Source organism: Coregonus clupeaformis, chromosome 10, assembly GCF_020615455.1.
Source record: "Coregonus clupeaformis isolate EN_2021a chromosome 10, ASM2061545v1, whole genome shotgun sequence".
NCBI classification, from domain to species: domain Eukaryota; kingdom Metazoa; phylum Chordata; class Actinopteri; order Salmoniformes; family Salmonidae; genus Coregonus; species Coregonus clupeaformis.
Window position 1 is genome coordinate 62931586 of NC_059201.1, and position 19036 is coordinate 62950621.

General features: G+C 42.3%; 3 protein-coding genes and 1 long non-coding RNA gene across 9 annotated transcripts; 2 read left to right on the forward strand and 2 right to left on the reverse strand.

Moving 5' to 3' along the window:
* Positions 1-253: 253 nt before the first annotated feature.
* On the reverse strand, positions 254-1605 carry nupr1b (nuclear protein 1b). The gene is made up of 3 exons (XM_045223155.1): positions 1370-1605; positions 981-1118; positions 254-730 (listed from the first exon to the last, which is right to left on the reverse strand). The coding sequence occupies exons 1-2, from the start codon at positions 1467-1469 to the stop codon at positions 991-993; spliced, it is 228 nt and encodes a 75-aa protein (XP_045079090.1). The 5' UTR covers positions 1470-1605; the 3' UTR covers positions 254-730; positions 981-990.
* Positions 1606-4553: 2948 nt separating this feature from the next.
* LOC123481004 (SAGA-associated factor 29-like) lies at positions 4554-10153 on the forward strand. Of its 3 annotated transcripts, none has more exons than XM_041862572.2 (10): positions 4554-4810; positions 6877-6950; positions 7334-7409; positions 7799-7871; positions 8105-8169; positions 8313-8442; positions 8679-8825; positions 8975-9010; positions 9180-9342; positions 9606-10153. In XM_041862572.2, the coding sequence occupies exons 1-10, from the start codon at positions 4804-4806 to the stop codon at positions 9720-9722; spliced, it is 888 nt and encodes a 295-aa protein (XP_041718506.2). In that variant the 5' UTR covers positions 4554-4803; the 3' UTR covers positions 9723-10153. The 3 variants fall into 3 exon arrangements, with proteins under 3 accessions (XP_041718506.2, XP_041718508.2, XP_041718507.2); XM_041862574.2 differs by lacking the exon at positions 4554-4810 and adding an exon at positions 4883-5062; XM_041862573.2 differs by lacking the exon at positions 4554-4810 and adding an exon at positions 4885-5068.
* Positions 8392-13766, reverse strand: LOC123491635. Its single transcript, XR_006661501.1, has 4 exons — positions 13684-13766; positions 13475-13541; positions 9581-9697; positions 8392-8476 (listed from the first exon to the last, which is right to left on the reverse strand). It is a non-coding gene; the product is annotated as an uncharacterized LOC123491635 (long non-coding RNA).
* On the forward strand, positions 13031-18535 carry LOC123491634 (NFATC2-interacting protein-like). 4 transcript variants are annotated; one of them, XM_045223157.1, is made up of 9 exons: positions 13031-13132; positions 13717-13830; positions 14198-14252; positions 14391-14508; positions 15174-15257; positions 15450-15702; positions 17035-17179; positions 17784-17899; positions 18094-18535. In XM_045223157.1, exons 1-9 carry the CDS (start codon positions 13082-13084, stop codon positions 18253-18255), a joined length of 1098 nt encoding a protein of 365 aa, XP_045079092.1. In that variant the 5' UTR covers positions 13031-13081; the 3' UTR covers positions 18256-18535. The 4 variants fall into 4 exon arrangements, with proteins under 4 accessions (XP_045079092.1, XP_045079094.1, XP_045079093.1 ...); XM_045223156.1 differs by lacking the exon at positions 13031-13132 and adding an exon at positions 13287-13442; XM_045223159.1 differs by lacking the exons at positions 13031-13132; positions 17784-17899 and adding an exon at positions 13237-13442.
* Positions 18536-19036: the final 501 nt, after the last annotated feature.

Sequence of the window (19036 nt, forward strand, 5' to 3'; positions counted from 1 at the left end):
TAAAAATAGGTTTTAAGCCAAATAGTGTTTAGACAACTGAACACTTCAAGGAATAGGGCATTCAAGGAGTTGGTTGGATGGGAAGTTGTGACGTCAGCCTTCCCCTTGCTTGAGGAACACTAGAGGAAAGCCCCCACCCCTTGTGCCATGTCTTACCTGGACCACCTGTTGAGATGTGCTTTTTGTTAAGTAAATCAGGTGTTAAATGAGGTGAAAAGGAGACTGGAGTGCCACTTTAAACCAAGACGTGTAATACATTTTATGAAAGCATTTATTTTCAATACACTTTGTAAAATAAATCAATTTTAAGAACCTCTTTGGTTTATAAAAACATGAAGTGACAAGTATCGTCAATTAAGACTTAAAAACAAAACCACATTGATAATGAAACATGATGCAGCCTGCCACCACCACCATTACTCCCCACTTGTGTGGGAAGGTCATCCAGAAGACCGCTTGCACAGGTGCTCTACATCACCTTCAGTGGAGGTCTACCCATGACTGAGGTGAACACCCAATATGGGGGCCAATCCCACCGACCGTACCATCAGCTCTATGAAGGAGAGGACTAAAATCCCCTTCGCTGAAGCTACAGTCAAACTCATTGGCAGCATGTGATCACTCCTCATATTCACCCCCCTCTACATTGGCGTTCACCGTCTGTCTGCCCATCTTGTTCTGTCGCCAAGGCGGCCATGGTTGGTTGCCAGGGTTAGCCGTCCGATTTGCCCTGAAAGGAAAGACAAATGCACTTTGGTTATGGTTCTGGCTACTTGACCGTTTGCTACGTGAGGGCACTTGAGGGTGGTAGGAACAGAGTACCAAGATAGGAACAAAACAATGCCTTTAAATAGTATTTAGTAGGCCAAAAAGCCCAACTTTATATTTTGTCTGTCCCACACCTGAGCCCTAGATGTCAGAATCCATGTTTAAATTGTGAAGTGCATACAAAAGATGGGGGAGGGGGGACACTTACTTACCTCCATTTACTCACGCCTTGGCCTTCTTTTCAGTGTTCTGAAGTTTCTCTACGATTTTGCGCTCGTGGCCTCCAGGGTTGGGTCGGTTGGTGTTGTCGCTTGCTTCCTTCTTTGTCCTCCCCTTGCGGCTAGCGCTACCTGGAAACAGTGCGAGTTCACAGTTCATATTGTGAGACTTTGAAAACAAAGACACACCCACTTGCCCCCAATGCAACATTGTAGCAGTCAACATGTGCCACTTGCGACACGTTGAGGAGTTTGGAAACTTCAGTATTCTTCATAGATCGAATGCCGAACCATTGAAATTGAATGATTCTTCGATTTATTTTGCTGCTCATAACCTGATAATTAATTGCACAAACAAGCATAACAAAAATACTGATTCTTACTTGTGTATTTTTCTGAAAGGTTGTAGTATTCATATTCGTCGTAGTGTTGTTCTTCAAATTGGGTTGGCTCAACATTCTTCACGTCTACGAAACTTGACATAGTGACGCTTCTATTGAACAAATGAAAAGTAACTGAAAAGTAACTTTTCGCTGGACAGCAACAAAAACAACTTTAGAAAGCAGTTATTTTTCCACGGGTATCTTTCTTTCACCTCTCGAAATTAGTGGTTTTCTGCGCTTGCCCGTGAGATTTATAAAGCATGGTCGCTCCTCCCTTTCTCCATGTCTCCCAGTTTTGTCACGAGTCCTCCTCCCAGTTTTGTTATGAGTCCTTGGCCCTTGCCTGAGTCAGTGAAAGTTGCATCAGTTTTTGGTAAATATTTGACGTCAATGTTTGTTTATTTTAATCAGGTGCCATTTATTGGTTTAATTTGCTCTTAATCTCGTGGTACATGTTTTCTTTCTTTCTATTCCATTGCAAAATTATGCTTTATGCTTTCTTTCTATTGGTCATCTTTCAATAGTCATTTATTTTACATGGGCAATTCATTTCTTAATTCTAAATGCACCTTGCTTCACCGACATGGTTTCTCTGCCCTATCAACCCGTCCCTCCTCTGAGACAAATATTAGATTAACAATGTTTTTCCTTCAGTCTTATCAACACCTGTGGTTCAAAGCTCACACTTTTCACGTTTTCTAACAGCCACATGTTCTCTGACCCATTTTGATGCCCCCTTTTCTTTGTATGACCTCCATTTGTCTGTCAGGGCCCCATCCAAAGGGTCCTTGAAGGTGAGATGTATGAATGTGAGCATGTGGAACCAACTTTTGGTGAGCATGTGGAACCAACTTTTGGTGACAATGCAAAGTTATTGACAGACAGATTCTGGTTGTTCAGTAGGCATTGAACCCATTTTGATCGCAGTTCTATAGCACCCATGAAATCCCATTGTGTGTGTTCTCACGTGTGCATGTTAGTAGAGAGGAAATTAAATGTGTGTGGTACTGTATAGCAAATACATGTAGGCCTACATAAAGGAATATATATATATATATATATATATATATATATAAAAACTAGATAGAATGATTCAGACTGTAGTCATGACAAAGAAACATATGACTGTATCTGTCAGAACGATGAGGAAGGGCTCTTTCCTCACATAAATCTACTCATCATGTTCAGACGCTGTCATATAAATTACAGGCCTTTAACCAGGAGCTATGAGTAAAACTTCTCAAAGTAACCTCTTCTCCTAAAGCCTGGCTTGAATATTCCACAAACCAGTCCTTTTGGATATGACCTAATTGTTTTTGAGCAAGGACGGTTTGACGCAGGCGTACTTTTCGCTGGACAGCAACAAAAACAACTTTAGAAAGCAGTTATTTTTCCACGGGTGTCTTTCTTTCGACTCTCGAAATGAGTGGTTTTCTGCGCTTGCCCGTGTGATTTATAAAGCATGGTCGCTCCTCCCTTTCTCCATGTCTCCCAGTTTTGTTACGAGTCCTCCTCCCAGTTTTGTTATGAGTCCTTGGCCCTTGCCTGAGTCAGTGAAAGTTGCATCAGTTTTTGGTAAATATTTGACGCCAACTAACTTCCAATAAAATGTCACTGTAGTTTAAGGTCACCAATGTTTGTTTATTTTAATCAGGTGCCCTTTATTGATTTAATTTGCTCTTAATCTCGTGGTACATGTTTTCTTTCTTTCTATTCCATTGCAAAATTATGCTTTATGCTTTCTTTCTATTGGTCATCTTTCAATAGTCTTTATTTTACATGGGCAATTCATTTCTTAATTCTAAATGCACCTTGCTTCACCGACATGGTTTCTCTGCCCTATCAACCCCTCCCTCCTCTGAGACAAAGATTAGATTAACAATGTTTTTCCTTCAGTCTTATCAACACCTGTGGTTCAAAGCTCACACTTCTCACGTTTTCTAACAGCCACATGTTCTCTGACCCATTTTGATGCCCCCCTTTTCTTTGTATGACCTCAATTTGTCTGTCAGGGCCCCATCCAAAGGGTCCTTGAAGGTGAGATGTGTGAATGTGAGCATGTGGAACCAACTTTTGGTGAGCATGTGGAACCAACTTTTGGTGACAATGCAACGTTTTTGACAGACAGATTCTGGTTGTTCAGTAGGCATTGAACCCATTTTGATCGCAGTTCTATAGCACCCATGAAATCCCATTGTGTGTGTTCTCACGTGTGCATGTTAGTAGAGAGGAAATTAAATGTGTGTGGTACTGTATAGCAAATACATGTAGGCCTACATAAAGGAATATATATATATATATATATATATATATATAAAAACTAGATAGAATGATTCAGACTGTAGTCATGACAAAGAAACATATGACTGTATCTGTGAGAACGATGAGGAAGGGCTCTTTCCTCACATAAATCTACTCATCATGTTCAGACGCTGTCGTATAAATTACAGGCCTTTAACCAGGAGCTATGAGTAAAACTTCTCAAAGTAGCCTCTTCTCCTAAAGCCTGGCTTGAATATTCCACAAACCAGTCCTTTTGGATATGACCTAATTGTTTTTGAGCAAGGACGGTTTGACGCAGGCGTACTGAAGCAGGGAGAGAGTTCTTGGCATATTTTACTTCCCTCGCTGCCTCCATAAACAGTCATAAACAGTACTGTACTGCCCATAAACTGGAGTCAGAGCTGAGAGGGGCGGAGCTTCACTCTCTCTTTGTCCCAGTCTCTCTTCTTACATGTTTCTTTATCTATCTCTCTTTCACTCCCACTATTCATATTTCTTACATTTGTCCTTGTTTCTTTCACTGTTTTTCCTCCTTCTCCCCTTACTCTTTCTGTGACTCCTCCGTCCACGCTTTCTTGGCCTCAGTCATGTGGGCGCTCTGTTCAATAAATATTTGCTGAAATATGAGCTTACCCATGTGAGCTGTGACTAAGCCTGCTCTCAACAAACACACTAAACACACAAAGACTCACACACACAATTATAAACAGCACAGAGCGCCCCAGATAGTTGACGCATGCAGATAAGCCAACACTTATCTGTGTCTGTCTATGGTCTGTTTTACGACCCCCCTCTCCACACACACCCAACTAATATCAATACATATAGTATATTGCTTTACATTAGGGTACTGTCTACCCATCTTTACATTCATATTAGTTCTCTATTGAGTTTTGTTCTTAGTGATTGTTTTGCTGTTTATGTAGCTGTTTTCTTCACCATAGTGTTTACAGCTGGTGCTTGTTTCCAGTGGCCAAACCTCCCTCACGTTCTCTTTTGCCCCTCGCAGAATTCTGCTGACGGCACATTTTACACAAGCTTCAGAGAAAGAACAGAACATTACAGTCTGATTGAATGTGTTTACAAGAAATGCCAAAAAAAAACTGTCTGTATGTTTAAATATGTAAACATTGAGGAGAGATGTTTGGAAGATGGAATGTAAGTGGTGAAGTAAATTACATGGGTTGTAAACATTAGCTGAACGAATTCAAACAACAATTATTATTTACTTGTGATTATTTTTTTACATTAGAACGCCCATATGGTAGAGATGACATATTTGTATACAGTCTATGGCCGAAATGCAATATTGAAAGACGCGTAAAACAAACGTTTGGGGTAGTACTGTTTGTCCTCGCTGCCAGTCCGTAGTAGGCCTTGAAACGAATGAAAGCTAACAAGCTACCAAAGGTAAAGGTAGGTAAATAGTATGAATGTATAGTTCTAAACATGTTGTATAACAATTTACGACCACTTACCAAAATGTAACTTTACTCAACAAAATAAACTGCGTTTAGTGGTTGATAAAAGGAAAGATCACGTTTAAGTCATCATAGAAGCTAGCTAGCTATTTAGCCAGCGAAGCTAGCCGCTAGCTAGCTTTTCACAATTTATCTGGCTAGCTTCCTGCAATATTATATGTTTGTTCTGACCACGTTAGCTAACTCTTGCTGACAACTTGCCAGTACAAAGTAAATGTGCCATAAGTTGCGAACAATACAGCTATGTAGCGTTACTGTTAGCTAGCTAGCTATGTTAGCCAGAAGATTCCGACCCTACCGTTGCGCTTGTTTACATTGAGCTGCACTGTGGTCAGAACATAATCATGGTTAGATTAAAGGCCCATTGCAGTCAAAAACGTGATTTTCCTGAGTTTTATATATATTCCCACATTATGTAGTTGGAATAATACTGTGAAAATGATGATCATGCCTTTAGTGTAAGAGCTCTTTGAAAAATTCCAGCCTGTTTTGGTGGGCTGGAGTTTTGGCCTGCCTGGTGACAACACCAGGCATTAAATTAGTTAATAGACCAATGGGCGGTATTAGATTATGCAGAGCTGCGTGACGTGAATGGGCAAAAGCGGTGAGGGAGGAGCACCCTTCTCAAATTGAACAGTAATCTATGCCGCACGAAGCATGATACATCATCCATCATCCAGTAACATACATCTCTTTTCCATTAAAATCTGTTTGAATTTTCAAACGAGTTTTCATTGGAAAGGCAGATAACGTGTTTTTATCAAAAGCAATCACTTTTTAATGTGAAAATACAGAATCCTACTCATTACTCCACATGCTTAAAATACGTCACTTTTGTTTTGAGCCAACTTCGCTGTGGGCTTTGAACGGGACATATGGCTCACGCCCGGGAGGCAGCCCGGTTCCAAAACGAATGCAATCAACTTTCCCCTGTTGCAAAACGCCTATCCGGGCACCCGGGCCAGATTAATTGAATCCCCTCAGTAAGAGAATGTGTTCCAAACCTCTGCCAATAACAGCTGGTTTTCCGTTTTCCCGTCCCCACATAGACCACTCCCAGACAGTCCTAACAAAATTATTGCTTGAGAAATTGCTCTTTGCTAAGAAGCTATTTTTGTTTCTTGTTGACCATTTTAATTGAAAACAGTCACAGTAAGGTACTTAATTGTTACCCAGAAGTTATTTGATATTGAGAGAAAAACGGCAGGATTGGACCTTATTGTGGATCGGAAAACCTACTTAAATGCAGGGATGGGATGTGACACTATACTCTAAATTTTACCTATATCCAAACTGATACATCGAGAAGATTGAAATACTGATAGTTTTCTGGAAAACTGCCCTTTGTGTCCTCATGCTAGCTAGCAGTAGCCAGTGTCAGCCAATCAGCTCCTTTGTTGTCTAATGCAACATGCCATTCCATAATGGCTGCTGTGGCTACTGCTGGATAGCATGAGGATGAAAAGGGCAGCTTTTCGGAAAAATAAGCAGTCGTTCAATCTTTCCGGTGTAACAGTTGGGATAATGGTACAGTTCGGAGTACAACACAATTTCTCATCCCCAGAGTCTTAATCTAACCATGATGACGTTCCGACCCCAGTGCAACTCAGTGTAAACAAGTGTAACGGTAGGGTCGGAATCTGCTGGCTAGCTATCATGTGTGCAAGGTATGTCTATCATGTTGCTGCTTAAACTCAAGTGAAACTAATTTGATGAATGCATTTTGACATCTCGTTACCACAGGCAACATCATGTCGGCGGACACTAAAATTGCAGAGCTTTTAACAGAGCTCCATCAACTCATCAAGCAGACGCAGGTAAGTCTCAACCAATGGTTGCTACGCCCAAGTGCTGTTGTCATCAGGAGCACTGACCAGTAACTCAGGGACCACAGTGGAGGACGGTCATTTTATGAATAAATAGCTACCTAGCTAGTTATATACAAATGTGGCTCATATTTTTACATCATGCCATCATAGGGATTGAAGTCACATTTGGGAGTAATGTAATACCTAGCAATACAGAATAGGAATGATATGCAGAGATCAAATTAAATCTCATTGCCAAAACATCAGTCACTGTAATACATTTAAAATTGTGTGTGCACATTATATGTTATTCTTGCTGATATATTGCATCATTTTGCACCTATGCAACAACCACACATTGTAATATGAATCCCTTTCCTTCTCTTTTTCAGGAGGAGCGGTCGCGCAGTGAACACAACCTGCTCAACATCCAGAAAACACATGAGAGGATGCAGACTGAGAACAAGAGTGAGCCTCTACCTCGCCTCCCCACATTCCCCTTTGTCCATCAACACTGCAACACTATTTTATAACTCTTCATATCACTGTTACACACCGTTTCTGTTTCTGTGTCATCTGGCTAAGCCTTTACCCCACACACACACACACGTTATGTTCTTCTATCCTTGTGGGGACCTAAAATTAATTTCCATTCAAAATCCTATTTTCCCTAACCCCTAAACCTAACCCTTACTCGTAACCCTAACCCCTAAGATTAAAATAGCCTTTGTCCTCATGGGGATGTGGGAAATGTCCCCACGAGGGAGAATTTTCCTTATTTTACTATCCCCACAAGGATAGACAAACCAACACAAACACAGTGTAAAAGGTGTTATTCTTGTCCCCATCTCCCCCAGCCTCCCCTTATTACCGGACTAAGCTGAGGGGACTCTACACCACAGCCAAAGCAGACGCTGAGGCAGAGTGCAGGTCGGTAGCCTACACTGACATCCCCATGTCCCTTGAAGTGTCCACTGATCTGATATGATAGGGTTGGTGTAAGCCGTTTAATGTAACGTTTCCTTTCACCTATCCAACTGTGGTAGTTCAGTGATTAGATGTGTTTTTGTCTTGCGTTCAGAAATCATTGCCACCATGTGGAGTAAGTAAGTACAGCTCCAGTCCAAAGTAATAAGTCGGGCACCACTCTTTCTCTCCCACAGTATTCTTCGTCATGCCCTCGACAAAATTGCAGAGATCAAATCCTTATTGGAGGAGAGGCGAATAGGTAAGAAGAGTGGCTGTGACTGAATTCTCATAATAGCCTACATCCTATTTAGGAAGAAGGCGAGACGAGGAGAAGAAGCCACTGTATACTATTGAGATGCAGCCCATACCTCTCTCCTCCTCTCTCTCTCTCCTCTCCCCCAGCGGCTAAGATGGCAGGGGTGTACAGCGACAATGACCCCCCCAGGAAGACCATGCGGAGGGGGGTGCTGATGACACTGCTCCAACAGTCAGCCATGACGCTCCCGCTGTGGATCGGCAAGCCAGGAGACAGGTAGGGTCTGATGATTCAGTCTCTCTCCTGCGTCCTGTTCAGTAGTGCACAACATAGCAAAACGTTTTGCAACGGGAAACGAAAATCTGTGTTCTTATTGTGTACAGTTCAAGTTCAGTACCTACCCTACCTTTCTTCCACCTGCCCCTTTTTTATGTCCTCCATTACTATGTTACTCCCCCCACCCCTAAAACCCTCCATCCTTCCCTGTATCCCCCTCTCCTCCTCCCCTCCAGTCCTCCTCCCCTGTGTGGGGCGATGCCAGCCAGCAGTGACTACGTGGCCAAGCAGGGGGACAAGGTGGCAGCGCGGGTCAAGGCCGTGGACGGGGACGAACAGTGGATCCTGGCCGAGGTGGTCAACTACAGCCACTCCACCAACAAGTAACTATCAGCAAATCAGCTCCAGCCACTGTTAGCCAATCAAGTACAGCCATGTACCACTGTTAGCCAATCAACTACAGCCTTTAACACTTTTAGCCAATCAGCTACAACAGACTGTTTTGAGTTGTATTCTTCTGCTTGTCCTTCAGGTACGAAGTGGATGACATTGATGAGGAAGGAAAAGAGTAAGACAATGTCTTCATTCTTCTATATTTCTCTTCCTACTATTTTGTCTTGTAGTACATGATATTTTATGCCCTAAAAATCTCACCTCGGATATAATGACAATTATCTACTCTACTTCTTCTCTCTCTCCCCCCCATCTCCCATCCTTCTTCTCTTGTCCTCCTCCAGGAGACACACCCTGAGCAGGAGGCGTATCATCCCTCTGCCCCAGTGGAAGGCCAACCCAGAGACGGACCCGGAGGCCCTGTTCAGTAAAGACCAGCTGGTGCTGGCCCTCTACCCCCAGACCACCTGCTTCTACAGAGCCCTCATCCACACACCCCCACACCGGGTGAGACACGGAAAGGGAGAGGAGGGGGGGGGGGAACTGATTGATGTCATTTGAATACATTTTATTTGATGACGAAACTACATAAAGCTGGTTCAGTTGGAGAAAATGTTACTGTACACCAAACCCTCCATCCAGGAAGGCCTCTCGCTTGGCAGCTTCCCCTCCAGTAATCCTAACCTTAACCAATAGTGGGGGAAATGCTGACCCCAAATCAGTGAACCCTGTTCTCCCCACTAACCACCATGCGCTCTCTGCTCTCTCAGCCCCAGGACGACTACTCAGTGCTGTTTGAGGACACGTCGTACGCAGACGGCTACTCCCCGCCCCTCAACGTGGCTCAGAGATACGTGGTGGCCTGCAAAGAGAACAAAAAGAAGTGAAGAAGAGATTGATGACTGAAGATACTGTATGTTGTCAGACATAACAAATACACTGTGTAGACAAGTGTTTCCACCCACCCCCCTTCCCAGAATAACACTGGATTCCATACCCTTGCCACACATATGGACACACTGAGGGCGGGTTTGGGCAGCTATCTGTGAGGCTCAGTCAATCTAGGGAGTTTTATTGATATCCAACAGTGTGTTATTATGGCTCATCTGTTTGATCATTGTGAGACGTGCAAGATGTTCTGTACTCTGCTCTGTCTGTATTGGCCTGGTGACATGACTATGCTGCATGTGGAACGAGCTATGCTGCATGTGTGTTGTTGTTTTTTTACAAAACAAATGTTTTTCATTGATATGTCAACTGGACACTGACTGAGTAAGAATAAACCGTATATATATATATATACACACACACTACCGTTCAAAAGTTTGGGGTCACTTGTTTTCGAAAGAAACGCAATTTTTTTGACCATTAAAATAACATCAAATTGATCAGAAATACAGTGTAGACATTTGTAATGTTGTAAATGGCTATTGTAGCTGGAAACAGCTGATTTTTAATGGAATATCTACATAGGCGTACAGAGCCCCATTATCAGCAACCATCAGTCCTGATGTTGTTGTTTGCTAATCCAAGTTTATCATTTTAAAAGGCTAATTGATAATTAGAAAACCCTTTTGCAATTATGTTAGCACAGCTGAAAACCGTTGTGCTGATTAAAGAAGCAATAAAACTGGCCTTCTTGAGACTAGTTGAGTATCTGGAGCATCAGCAATTGTGGGTTCTAATACAGAATCAAAATGGCCAGAAACAAATAACTTTCTTCTGAAACTTGTCAGTCTATTCTTGTTCTGAGAAATGAAGGCTATTCCATGTGAGAAATTGCCAAGAAACTGAAGATCTTGTACAACGCTATGTACTACTCCCTTCACAGAACAGCACAAACTGGCTCTAACCAGAATAGAAAGAGGAGTGGGAGGCCCCGGTGCACAACTGAGCAAGAGGACAAATACATTAGAGTGTCTAGTTTGAGAAACAGACGCCTCACTGGTCCTCAACTGGCAGCTTCATTAAATAGTACCCGCAAAACACCAGTCTCAACGTCAACAGTGAAGAGGCGACTCTGGGATGCTGACCTTCTAGGCAGAGTTGCAAAGAAAAAGCCATATCTCAGACAGGCCAATAAAAAGAAAAGATTAGGATGGGCAAAAGAACACAGACACTGGACAGAGGACGATTGGAAAAAAGTGTTATGGACAGACAAATTGAAGTTTGAGGTGTTCGGATCACAAAGAAGAACATTTGTGAGACGCAGACCAAATGAAAATATGCTGGAGGAGTGCTTGATGCCATCTGTCAAGCATGGTGGAGGCAATGTGATGGTCTGGAGGTGCTTTGGTGGTGGTAAAGTGGGAGATTTGTACAGGGTAAAAGGGATCTTGAAGAAGGAAGGCTATCACTCCATTTTGCAACGCCATGCCATACCCTGTGGACAGCGCTTGATTGGAGCCAATTTCCTCCTACAACAGGACAATGACCCAAAGCACAGCTCCAAACTATGCAATAAATATTTAGGGAAGAAGCAGTCAGCTGGTATTCTGTCTATAATGGAGTGGCCAGCACAGTCACCGGATCTCAACCCTATTGAGCTGTTGTGGGAGCAGCTTGACTGTATGGTAAGTAAGAAGTGCCCATCAAGCCAATCCAATTTGTGGGAGGTGCTTCAGGAAGCATGGGGTGAAATCTCTTCAGATTACCTCAACAAATTGACAACTAGAATGACAAAGGTCTGCAAGGCTGTAATTGCTGCAAATTGAGGATTATTTGACGAAAGCTAAGTTTGAAGGACACAATTATTATTTATATTAAAAATAATTATTTCTAACCTTGTCAATGACTACATTTCCTATGCATTTAGCTATATTTCCTATTCATACTCATTTCATGTAGAGCTATGGTTCTAACGATTAACTTGGCTTTAAGATGTTTTTGGGAAACCAGGCCCAGAACAGAACAAAAGACAGTACAGCATGAAGATAGGCTAAAACTGATTCTCCAATAGAAATCCCGAAGCACATTTGTAGGCGATGTCATAGCGACGTTGGCTAGCAAAGCTCATGCATAGAAACAAGCCATTGGGTCTAACGGTCGTCTCGAGCCGAACTGTGCATGTGCAGGCCTTCAAATCAACCGCACTCGTTCGATAGAAAGTTATTTTGGACGAAAATTAAAACGTGTCAGTTTGTACATTTCACGAGGTTGGAGTAATAACATGCAGTGGTGTAAAGTACTTAAGTAAAAATACTTTAAAGCAGGGGCGCAACTTTGGTTTTAGACGTGGGGGGGACATTAAAAAAAATGCTCGGAGGCGTCCGCATGGTCCTAAAGCACACCATTGCCTCGTTTTGTATCACATTCCAATGATAAAACTGGGGGGGACAAAAATGCAATTTCAGAATGAGGGGTCCCCAGTGAAAGTTGCGTCCCTGTTTTAAAGTACTACTTACATAGTTTTTTTTGGGTATCTGTACTTTACTTTACTATTTATATTTTTGACAACTTTTACTTTTACTTCACTACATTCCTAAAGAAAATGATGTACTTCTTACGCCATACATTTTCCCTGACACCCAAAAGTACTCCTACATTTTGAATGCTTTGCAGGACAGAAATTGACCAATTCACACTAATCAAGAGAACATCCCTGGTCATCTCTTGCCTCTGATCTGGCAACTCATTAAACACAAATGCTTTGTTTCTGAATGATGTCTGAGTGTTGGAGTGGCCCCTGGCTATCTGTAAAAAAAACAAAAAAAAACATTGTGCCACCTGGTTTGCTTAATATAAGGAATTTGAAATTATTTACACTTTTACTTTTGATACATAAGCTAATTTTTGCAATTACATTTACTTTTGATACTTAAGTATATTTAAAACCAAATACTTTTAGACTTTTACTCAAGTAGTATGTTACTGGGTGACTTTTACTTGAGTCATTTCCTATTAAGGTATCTTTACTTTTACTTAAGTATGACAATTGGGTACTTTTTCCACTACTGATAACATGTTCAACTACCTAAGACATTGGCTCGAATCTAGGTTGTGCCTTTCAATTTCGAGAAAATTAACAACTAAGGAATAACCTTTCACTTCTCTTATGGACTTCTCAAACCCCAAACCCCGGCCTAGTCTGTTTGGTCTGCTAACTAAGCGTTCCTGGAAGTCTTGCGATGTTGCGCCTCTGGGTTTAGAAACTCTGTGACAGTACAGACCGCGTCCTACGACCACGTCTTCTTCTCAGAGATGATTGGTCCAGAATGAGGTCACAACCTCCCCCCAGCAAACACTGATGCGATTGGTTGAAATCATCACATTGGAGGGAAACAAGATGGCTGAAGTGGTACGTTTTTTCCAGGACGTCCAAAAGAAAAGTTTTCACCGATAAGCTAGCGTTTTATCGTTTAGTGTAGAAAGCAATCTATCACAAAAGCATGCAAACGAGTCTTTCAACTCAAGTAGGCAGCCAGTTAGCTAAAACAATAGCTCGATCTGTGCTAGCATAAGCTAGCTAGGTTTGCTGGTGCTGCTAGCGTCAATGTTTATTTTCATTATTAGCGTGCATAATGATATGCTTATGCTGTTCTAACCAAGCCAGCCATCCCCCACCGGCTGTGATAGATCCGATTAAACTAGACCTGCTTAGTGAGATGGTTGGTGTATGGCAGGGCTATTCAAATCTTACCTTACGACGTCCGGACTACTGCTGTTTTTCTGTTCTACCTAATAATTAATTGCACCCATATCAGTCGCTGATTAGAGGGGAAGAATGGAAAAAAGCAAGAGAAATAGTTCGATGACAGTTTGCTAGCTAACTAGCTTGTCAAATGTTTACAAGTTTGTCCAATTTACAGTAACGTGAATTCAGCATGTAAAGCATGGATCAAAGCTTACTGTGTGTGCGTGTGATCTCCCTGCTTCGTTCAGATTTCTGACAGTGACAGCGACCTTGAGTCGACCGCCCTCGTCAAGCCTCAACCCAAACGGCGTCGAATTATCGACCCCTCGTCTATTACTACTGTGCCTATCTACTCCAACAAGGTGTGGCCCATAAGATTCTATTAAATTACTGATATTCCTGTTCCTATTTAATTATTCTAATTTTATAGTGTGAAGTTCTTTAATACTCTACTACTGGCATAGTCAATTCTATTTAAATGCGCTTTATTTATTTTATTGACTGGCATAGTCTATTTCTCTGTGATTCTCTGTATCACTGTGTTGCCTGAGTATATCAAAGTAGATTGATCCATCCACAGAAATATTTTGATCTGTACGTCAACTGCTGCAGATGAACAATTGCAAAACCCTCACACAGCTTTTTTGCCTTGACAAAGCAATGGGGCTGGGCTATTGGTAAAATCTATTTTATTACCAAATACTGGTAATTTTGTATTCGTGTTTGCAGGTGAACAGCAGCTTACAGCTGAATCCAACTGTCTTCGCCTGCGATGTTAATGCAGGTATGAACTACAGACACACACACACACTGACAGACACACACCCACTGACTGACTGACAGATGTCTGGTCTGCTACTAGTTAATTCCAGTTCAATTCCTGTCTGTTGAACTGTACATGGAATTTAATTTCTCTACCTAGGTGACAATGCAGAGGAGCTCAGTTTGTGGGCCAAGTCTCCACCCTCAAAGAAAAAGAAGCCAATCAGCATTTCCTTGAATGACTCGGAGGATGAGTCTGAGCCAGAGGACAAAGATCCGTGAGTTACTTGCTGCTAAAGTGTCTGATTCATTAGAATGTTATAATTATGGTGTACTCTGTTCTGCTTTCACATACTGTGTTTACTGTATATGTAGCATGTTTTTGTACTACCCCAGACAACCAGAAGGTGGCAGTAGTGTATTTAATTTGTATTGATGTACAATATTTCAAGTATGGTTTTAAAGCTGCAATATTTAACTTTTTGGGGGACCTGACCAAATTCACATGAAAATGGCAGCTCTATAACACACATTTCTATGAGAAGCAAGTTTAAGAAGTGGTAAATCTGTTCTATGTGCGCTATTTCTATGCTCCCTGTTCTTAAGTTTCGTTTTTGCGTCTTTTACTTTCGGTTTTGTACACCAGCTTCAAACCGCTAAAATACAATATTTTTGGTTATGGAAAATATATTTCACAGCGGTTTAGATGGTACAATTATTCTCTACACTATACTTGCTTATTTTGTCACATAAACTGAAATTAGGCAAACTATTTAGAATTTTAGCAACCAGGAAATGGCGGAGCGATTTCTGCATAGTGCATCTTTAACAAATTCTTAGTTAAAGTAAGTAGCCTTGCACAAGCTTTGGCTTGTGCGAGCCAGAACAGCTCACAATTCTTAGCGTAGTAACCTTTTCCCCCCCTAAAATCTCTCTCTCTAAGGGTAGACATCCGCTCCCCCTCTCCACCACTACCTCCAGGCAGGCCTTTTGACAAAGTATCCAATCGGGCCAATCGAAAGATTCTGTGAGTTGACATTTTGTCTATGTCCGAGACAGAAATGCAATGCCCTTTCAGTAATGCAATTATAATATCATCACCACTCACTTTATCGGTCTCTCTCTCTCTCTCTCTGTCTTGCTCTGTCTCTTTCTCCCTACGCCTGTCCCTGGTGGTTCTCACTCTCTCTCTCTCTCTCTCTCTCTCTCTCTCTCTCAGAGAGATCAACAGAAAGCTTAAGGCTGTGGGCTCTCTCCTCTCTCCCGAGGCCAAGGGGCTATCTGGACGCCACGGCTGCCCCTCCCCTCCTTTCACCGAGTATGACGATGATGACATCATCCTCATATCCCCAAACTCCCGGCCCAGGAGCCAGCCCCTCGCCCCCTCCCAAGACCACAGCCCCCTGACATCCAGAGAGATCGCCCTCAAGTTCCGCAGCCGGACAGACCTCTACAAGATCCCTGTGCTAACCGTAAGAATCAGGAATAGCACCACTTCCTGTTATGTCATAGTGATGCTGAAGTGAGTGTGTCGTGACTCGGGTTAAAGGTGTAGGTTGCCATTAACTGGTGGTCCAGGGTCGGTTTTGTAACATCTAGGGGCCAGTTTCCCAGATTCAGAGTAAATGTATTCCTGGACAAAAAATCACCTTGTGTTCAATTCAGGCTGAATGTATGCTGAACAAAAATATAAATGCAACATGTAGAGTGTTCGTCCCATGTTTCATGAGCTGAAATAAAAGATCCCAGAATGTTTTCATACGCACAAAAAGCTTATTTCTCTCCAATTTTGTGCACAAATTTGTTTACATCCCTGTTAGTGAACTTTTCTCCTTTACCAAGATAATCCATCCACCTGACAGGTGTGGCATATCAAGAAGCTGATTAAACAGCATGATCATTACACAGGTGCACCTTGTGCTGGGGACAATAAAAGGCCACTCTAAAATGTGCAGTTTTGACACAAAACACAATGCCACAGATGTCTCAAGTTTTGAGGGAGTGTGCAATTGGCATGCTGACTGCAGGAATGTCCACCAGAGCTGTTGCCAGATGATGTAATGTTAATTTCTCTACCATAAGCCACCTCCAACTTTGTTTTAGAGAATTTGGCAGTATGTCCAACAGACATCACAACCACAGACCACGTGTAACCACGCCAGCAAAGGACCTCCACATCCGGCTTCTTCACCTGTGGGATCGTCTGAGACCAGCCACCCGGACAGCTGATGAAACAGGAGTATTTCTGTCTGAAAGAAAGCCATTTTGTGGGGAAACACTCATTCTGATTGACTGGGCCTGGCTCCAAAGTGGCTGGGCCTATGCCCTCCCAGGCCCACCCATGGCTTCACCCCTGCCTGGTCGGGAAATCCATAGATTAGGGCTTAATGAATTTATTTCAATTGACTGTTGTCCTTAAATGAACTGTAACTCTGTAAAATTGTTGAAATTGTTGCATGTTGCGTTTATATTTTTGCTTAGTATAGTTATGAAATTCAATTAGGAAAACTGTTGCCTTGGCGACAGTGTAATTTTTATTGCAGATTTCTGATTGTGCCAGAGCTGAGACCAGTTGGATGAAGAGTGTGACCGCTTTTGAACCCGGGTAGTCTGTGCGCCACAAGACTCTTAAAGCCTACTAAGCTAAAACCTTTGGCATTATTAACTGTGGGAGCTAACATAAGTCTTCTGGTGTCAGGCAAGGTTACTCATCATCATGTTAGCTTAGCTCAGTGAGCCACCTCTGCTACACAAGTAAACTGGAGGTTTCTTTTCATTCCTAACTTGAAGCTTTTCATTCCCAGACTGTGCCCCTGAGCAAAGCGGTGGAGCAGCTGTCAGTCAAGCTCAAGGTACCGCCCTCCCGCATCCTGTTACTGAGGAGAGACATAGAGCTTCCTGTCCACTCCACAGCCAACGAGCTGGGCCTGGGCATCGCTGACATCATAGGTGAGATGACTCATAGTGGCATACATTAGTGGGACGCACACCTGGAGGTCTCACACAGTCATTACAACGGGGAAAGTGTCGCACCTCAACTTCTCAACTGGTTTTGCCTCTGGACCCAAATTAAACCAGGTTGTCTCAGTCACGACACAATATTAGCATCGCGAAAAAGAATCGCCAAAATACCATCTGGAAAACTATTGATAGTAAATGTAGCAATTAAATGACAAGGGAACAACATTCCCACCTGTTTCATCGTCAAAATCTTGCCCATATTCTTGATGAAGAATGTTAATAAACTCTGGTTTGAGACTAAAACATCTACCAAAATAGCGCTGTTAATAGCTCTATATTGAAAATACTGTGATTGAATATATTTTTTTCAGAGATTACATTATTAAAAAATGTAAGTTCATTATCATTTCTACACACTTTCTACCTGATTTTAAGTCATTTAAGTTCAGACTGGAGTATATATTTGTTTTTACACCCACCAGTTGAGAATCGCTGTTCTAATGCATTGATTCATAATTTAAGGCAGCAACTCCACTCTCATTGTTTGATCACGAACCCTCTTTTCTGTAAACCCTACCCTCCCTTCTGTCAGACTGCGTCGTCATAGCAGCGGATGATAAAAATGAGCCAGAGCAAAGTGGTGACATGCTCACTGTGCGACTGCAGGCCAAGGAGAAAGGCTCAGCACAGGAATATTCCCTACACAAAGTGAGCATTACCCAACGTTTCTCACAACTAAGAAGCTTGGTTTGGGGTTGAGCACATGTGTAAGGATAAGGTTCAAGGGCAGAAGGAACGAAGCTGTTTGGAGTACAGCCTTAGTCTTAAACTCGCCTTATCTTCTCAACTGTTCATAAACAATATAATTTTCCCCTTCTCTCTCATCTCTCTCTCTTCCTCAGGATGCCCCCCTGGGCTCCATCCTCTCCCAGTATGTGTCCAGTATGTCCATGGATGCCAGACGCAAGGTGCGCTTCCAGTTTGACGGGTCAAAGGTCGTCCACAGCCAGACACCCTCCCAGTTGGACATGGAAGACGGTGATGTCATCGAGGTGTGGGTGTGAACACCCGTGGTATTTTCATAGAGCAGTGGTCCTCAAACATCTCCTCTGTGATCCCCAGACGTTTCACAATTTTGTTGTAGCCCCGAACTAACTCACCTGATTCACCTAGTCAAGGACTTTATGATTTGTTGACCATTTTAATCAGGTGTGCTAGCTGTGGAATAGTTCAAATACATGGAACGGCTGGGGGTCCCCAAGGAAAGATTTGAGAACCTCTGTCATAGACGATTTTTTTGTATATGCTATGGACCAAAAAATAAACAAATTAAAGTGAAAGAAAGATGGCCCAGTGCTGTTTTTTTTAAAGATGCACTCACTGCACTTGGTCCAATTCAGGTTGTTCAATACTGCCACCATCAATTTATGATTATTTACAGTGAGCTCCATAATCCATTGGACAGTGACCATTTTTTTGTTATTTTGGTTCTGTACTCTAGCACTTTGAGTTTGAAAGGATACAATGACAATGAGGGTGAAGTGCAGACTGTCAGCTTTAATTTGAGGGTATTTTCATACATATCGGATGAACCGTTTAGAAATTATAGAAGCTTTTGTACATGCCCCCCCCCCCATTTCCGGGCATCAAAAAACATTGGACAGTTTAACATAATGTAGAATAAAGTAATCATTGTTAATATTTGGTCGCATATCCTTTGCATGCAATGACTGCTTGAAGTCTGCGATGCATCGACATCACCAGACGCTGGGTATCTTCCCTGGTGATGCTCTGCCAGGCCTGTACTGCAGCCATCTTCAGTTCCTGCTTGTTTCGGGAACTTAT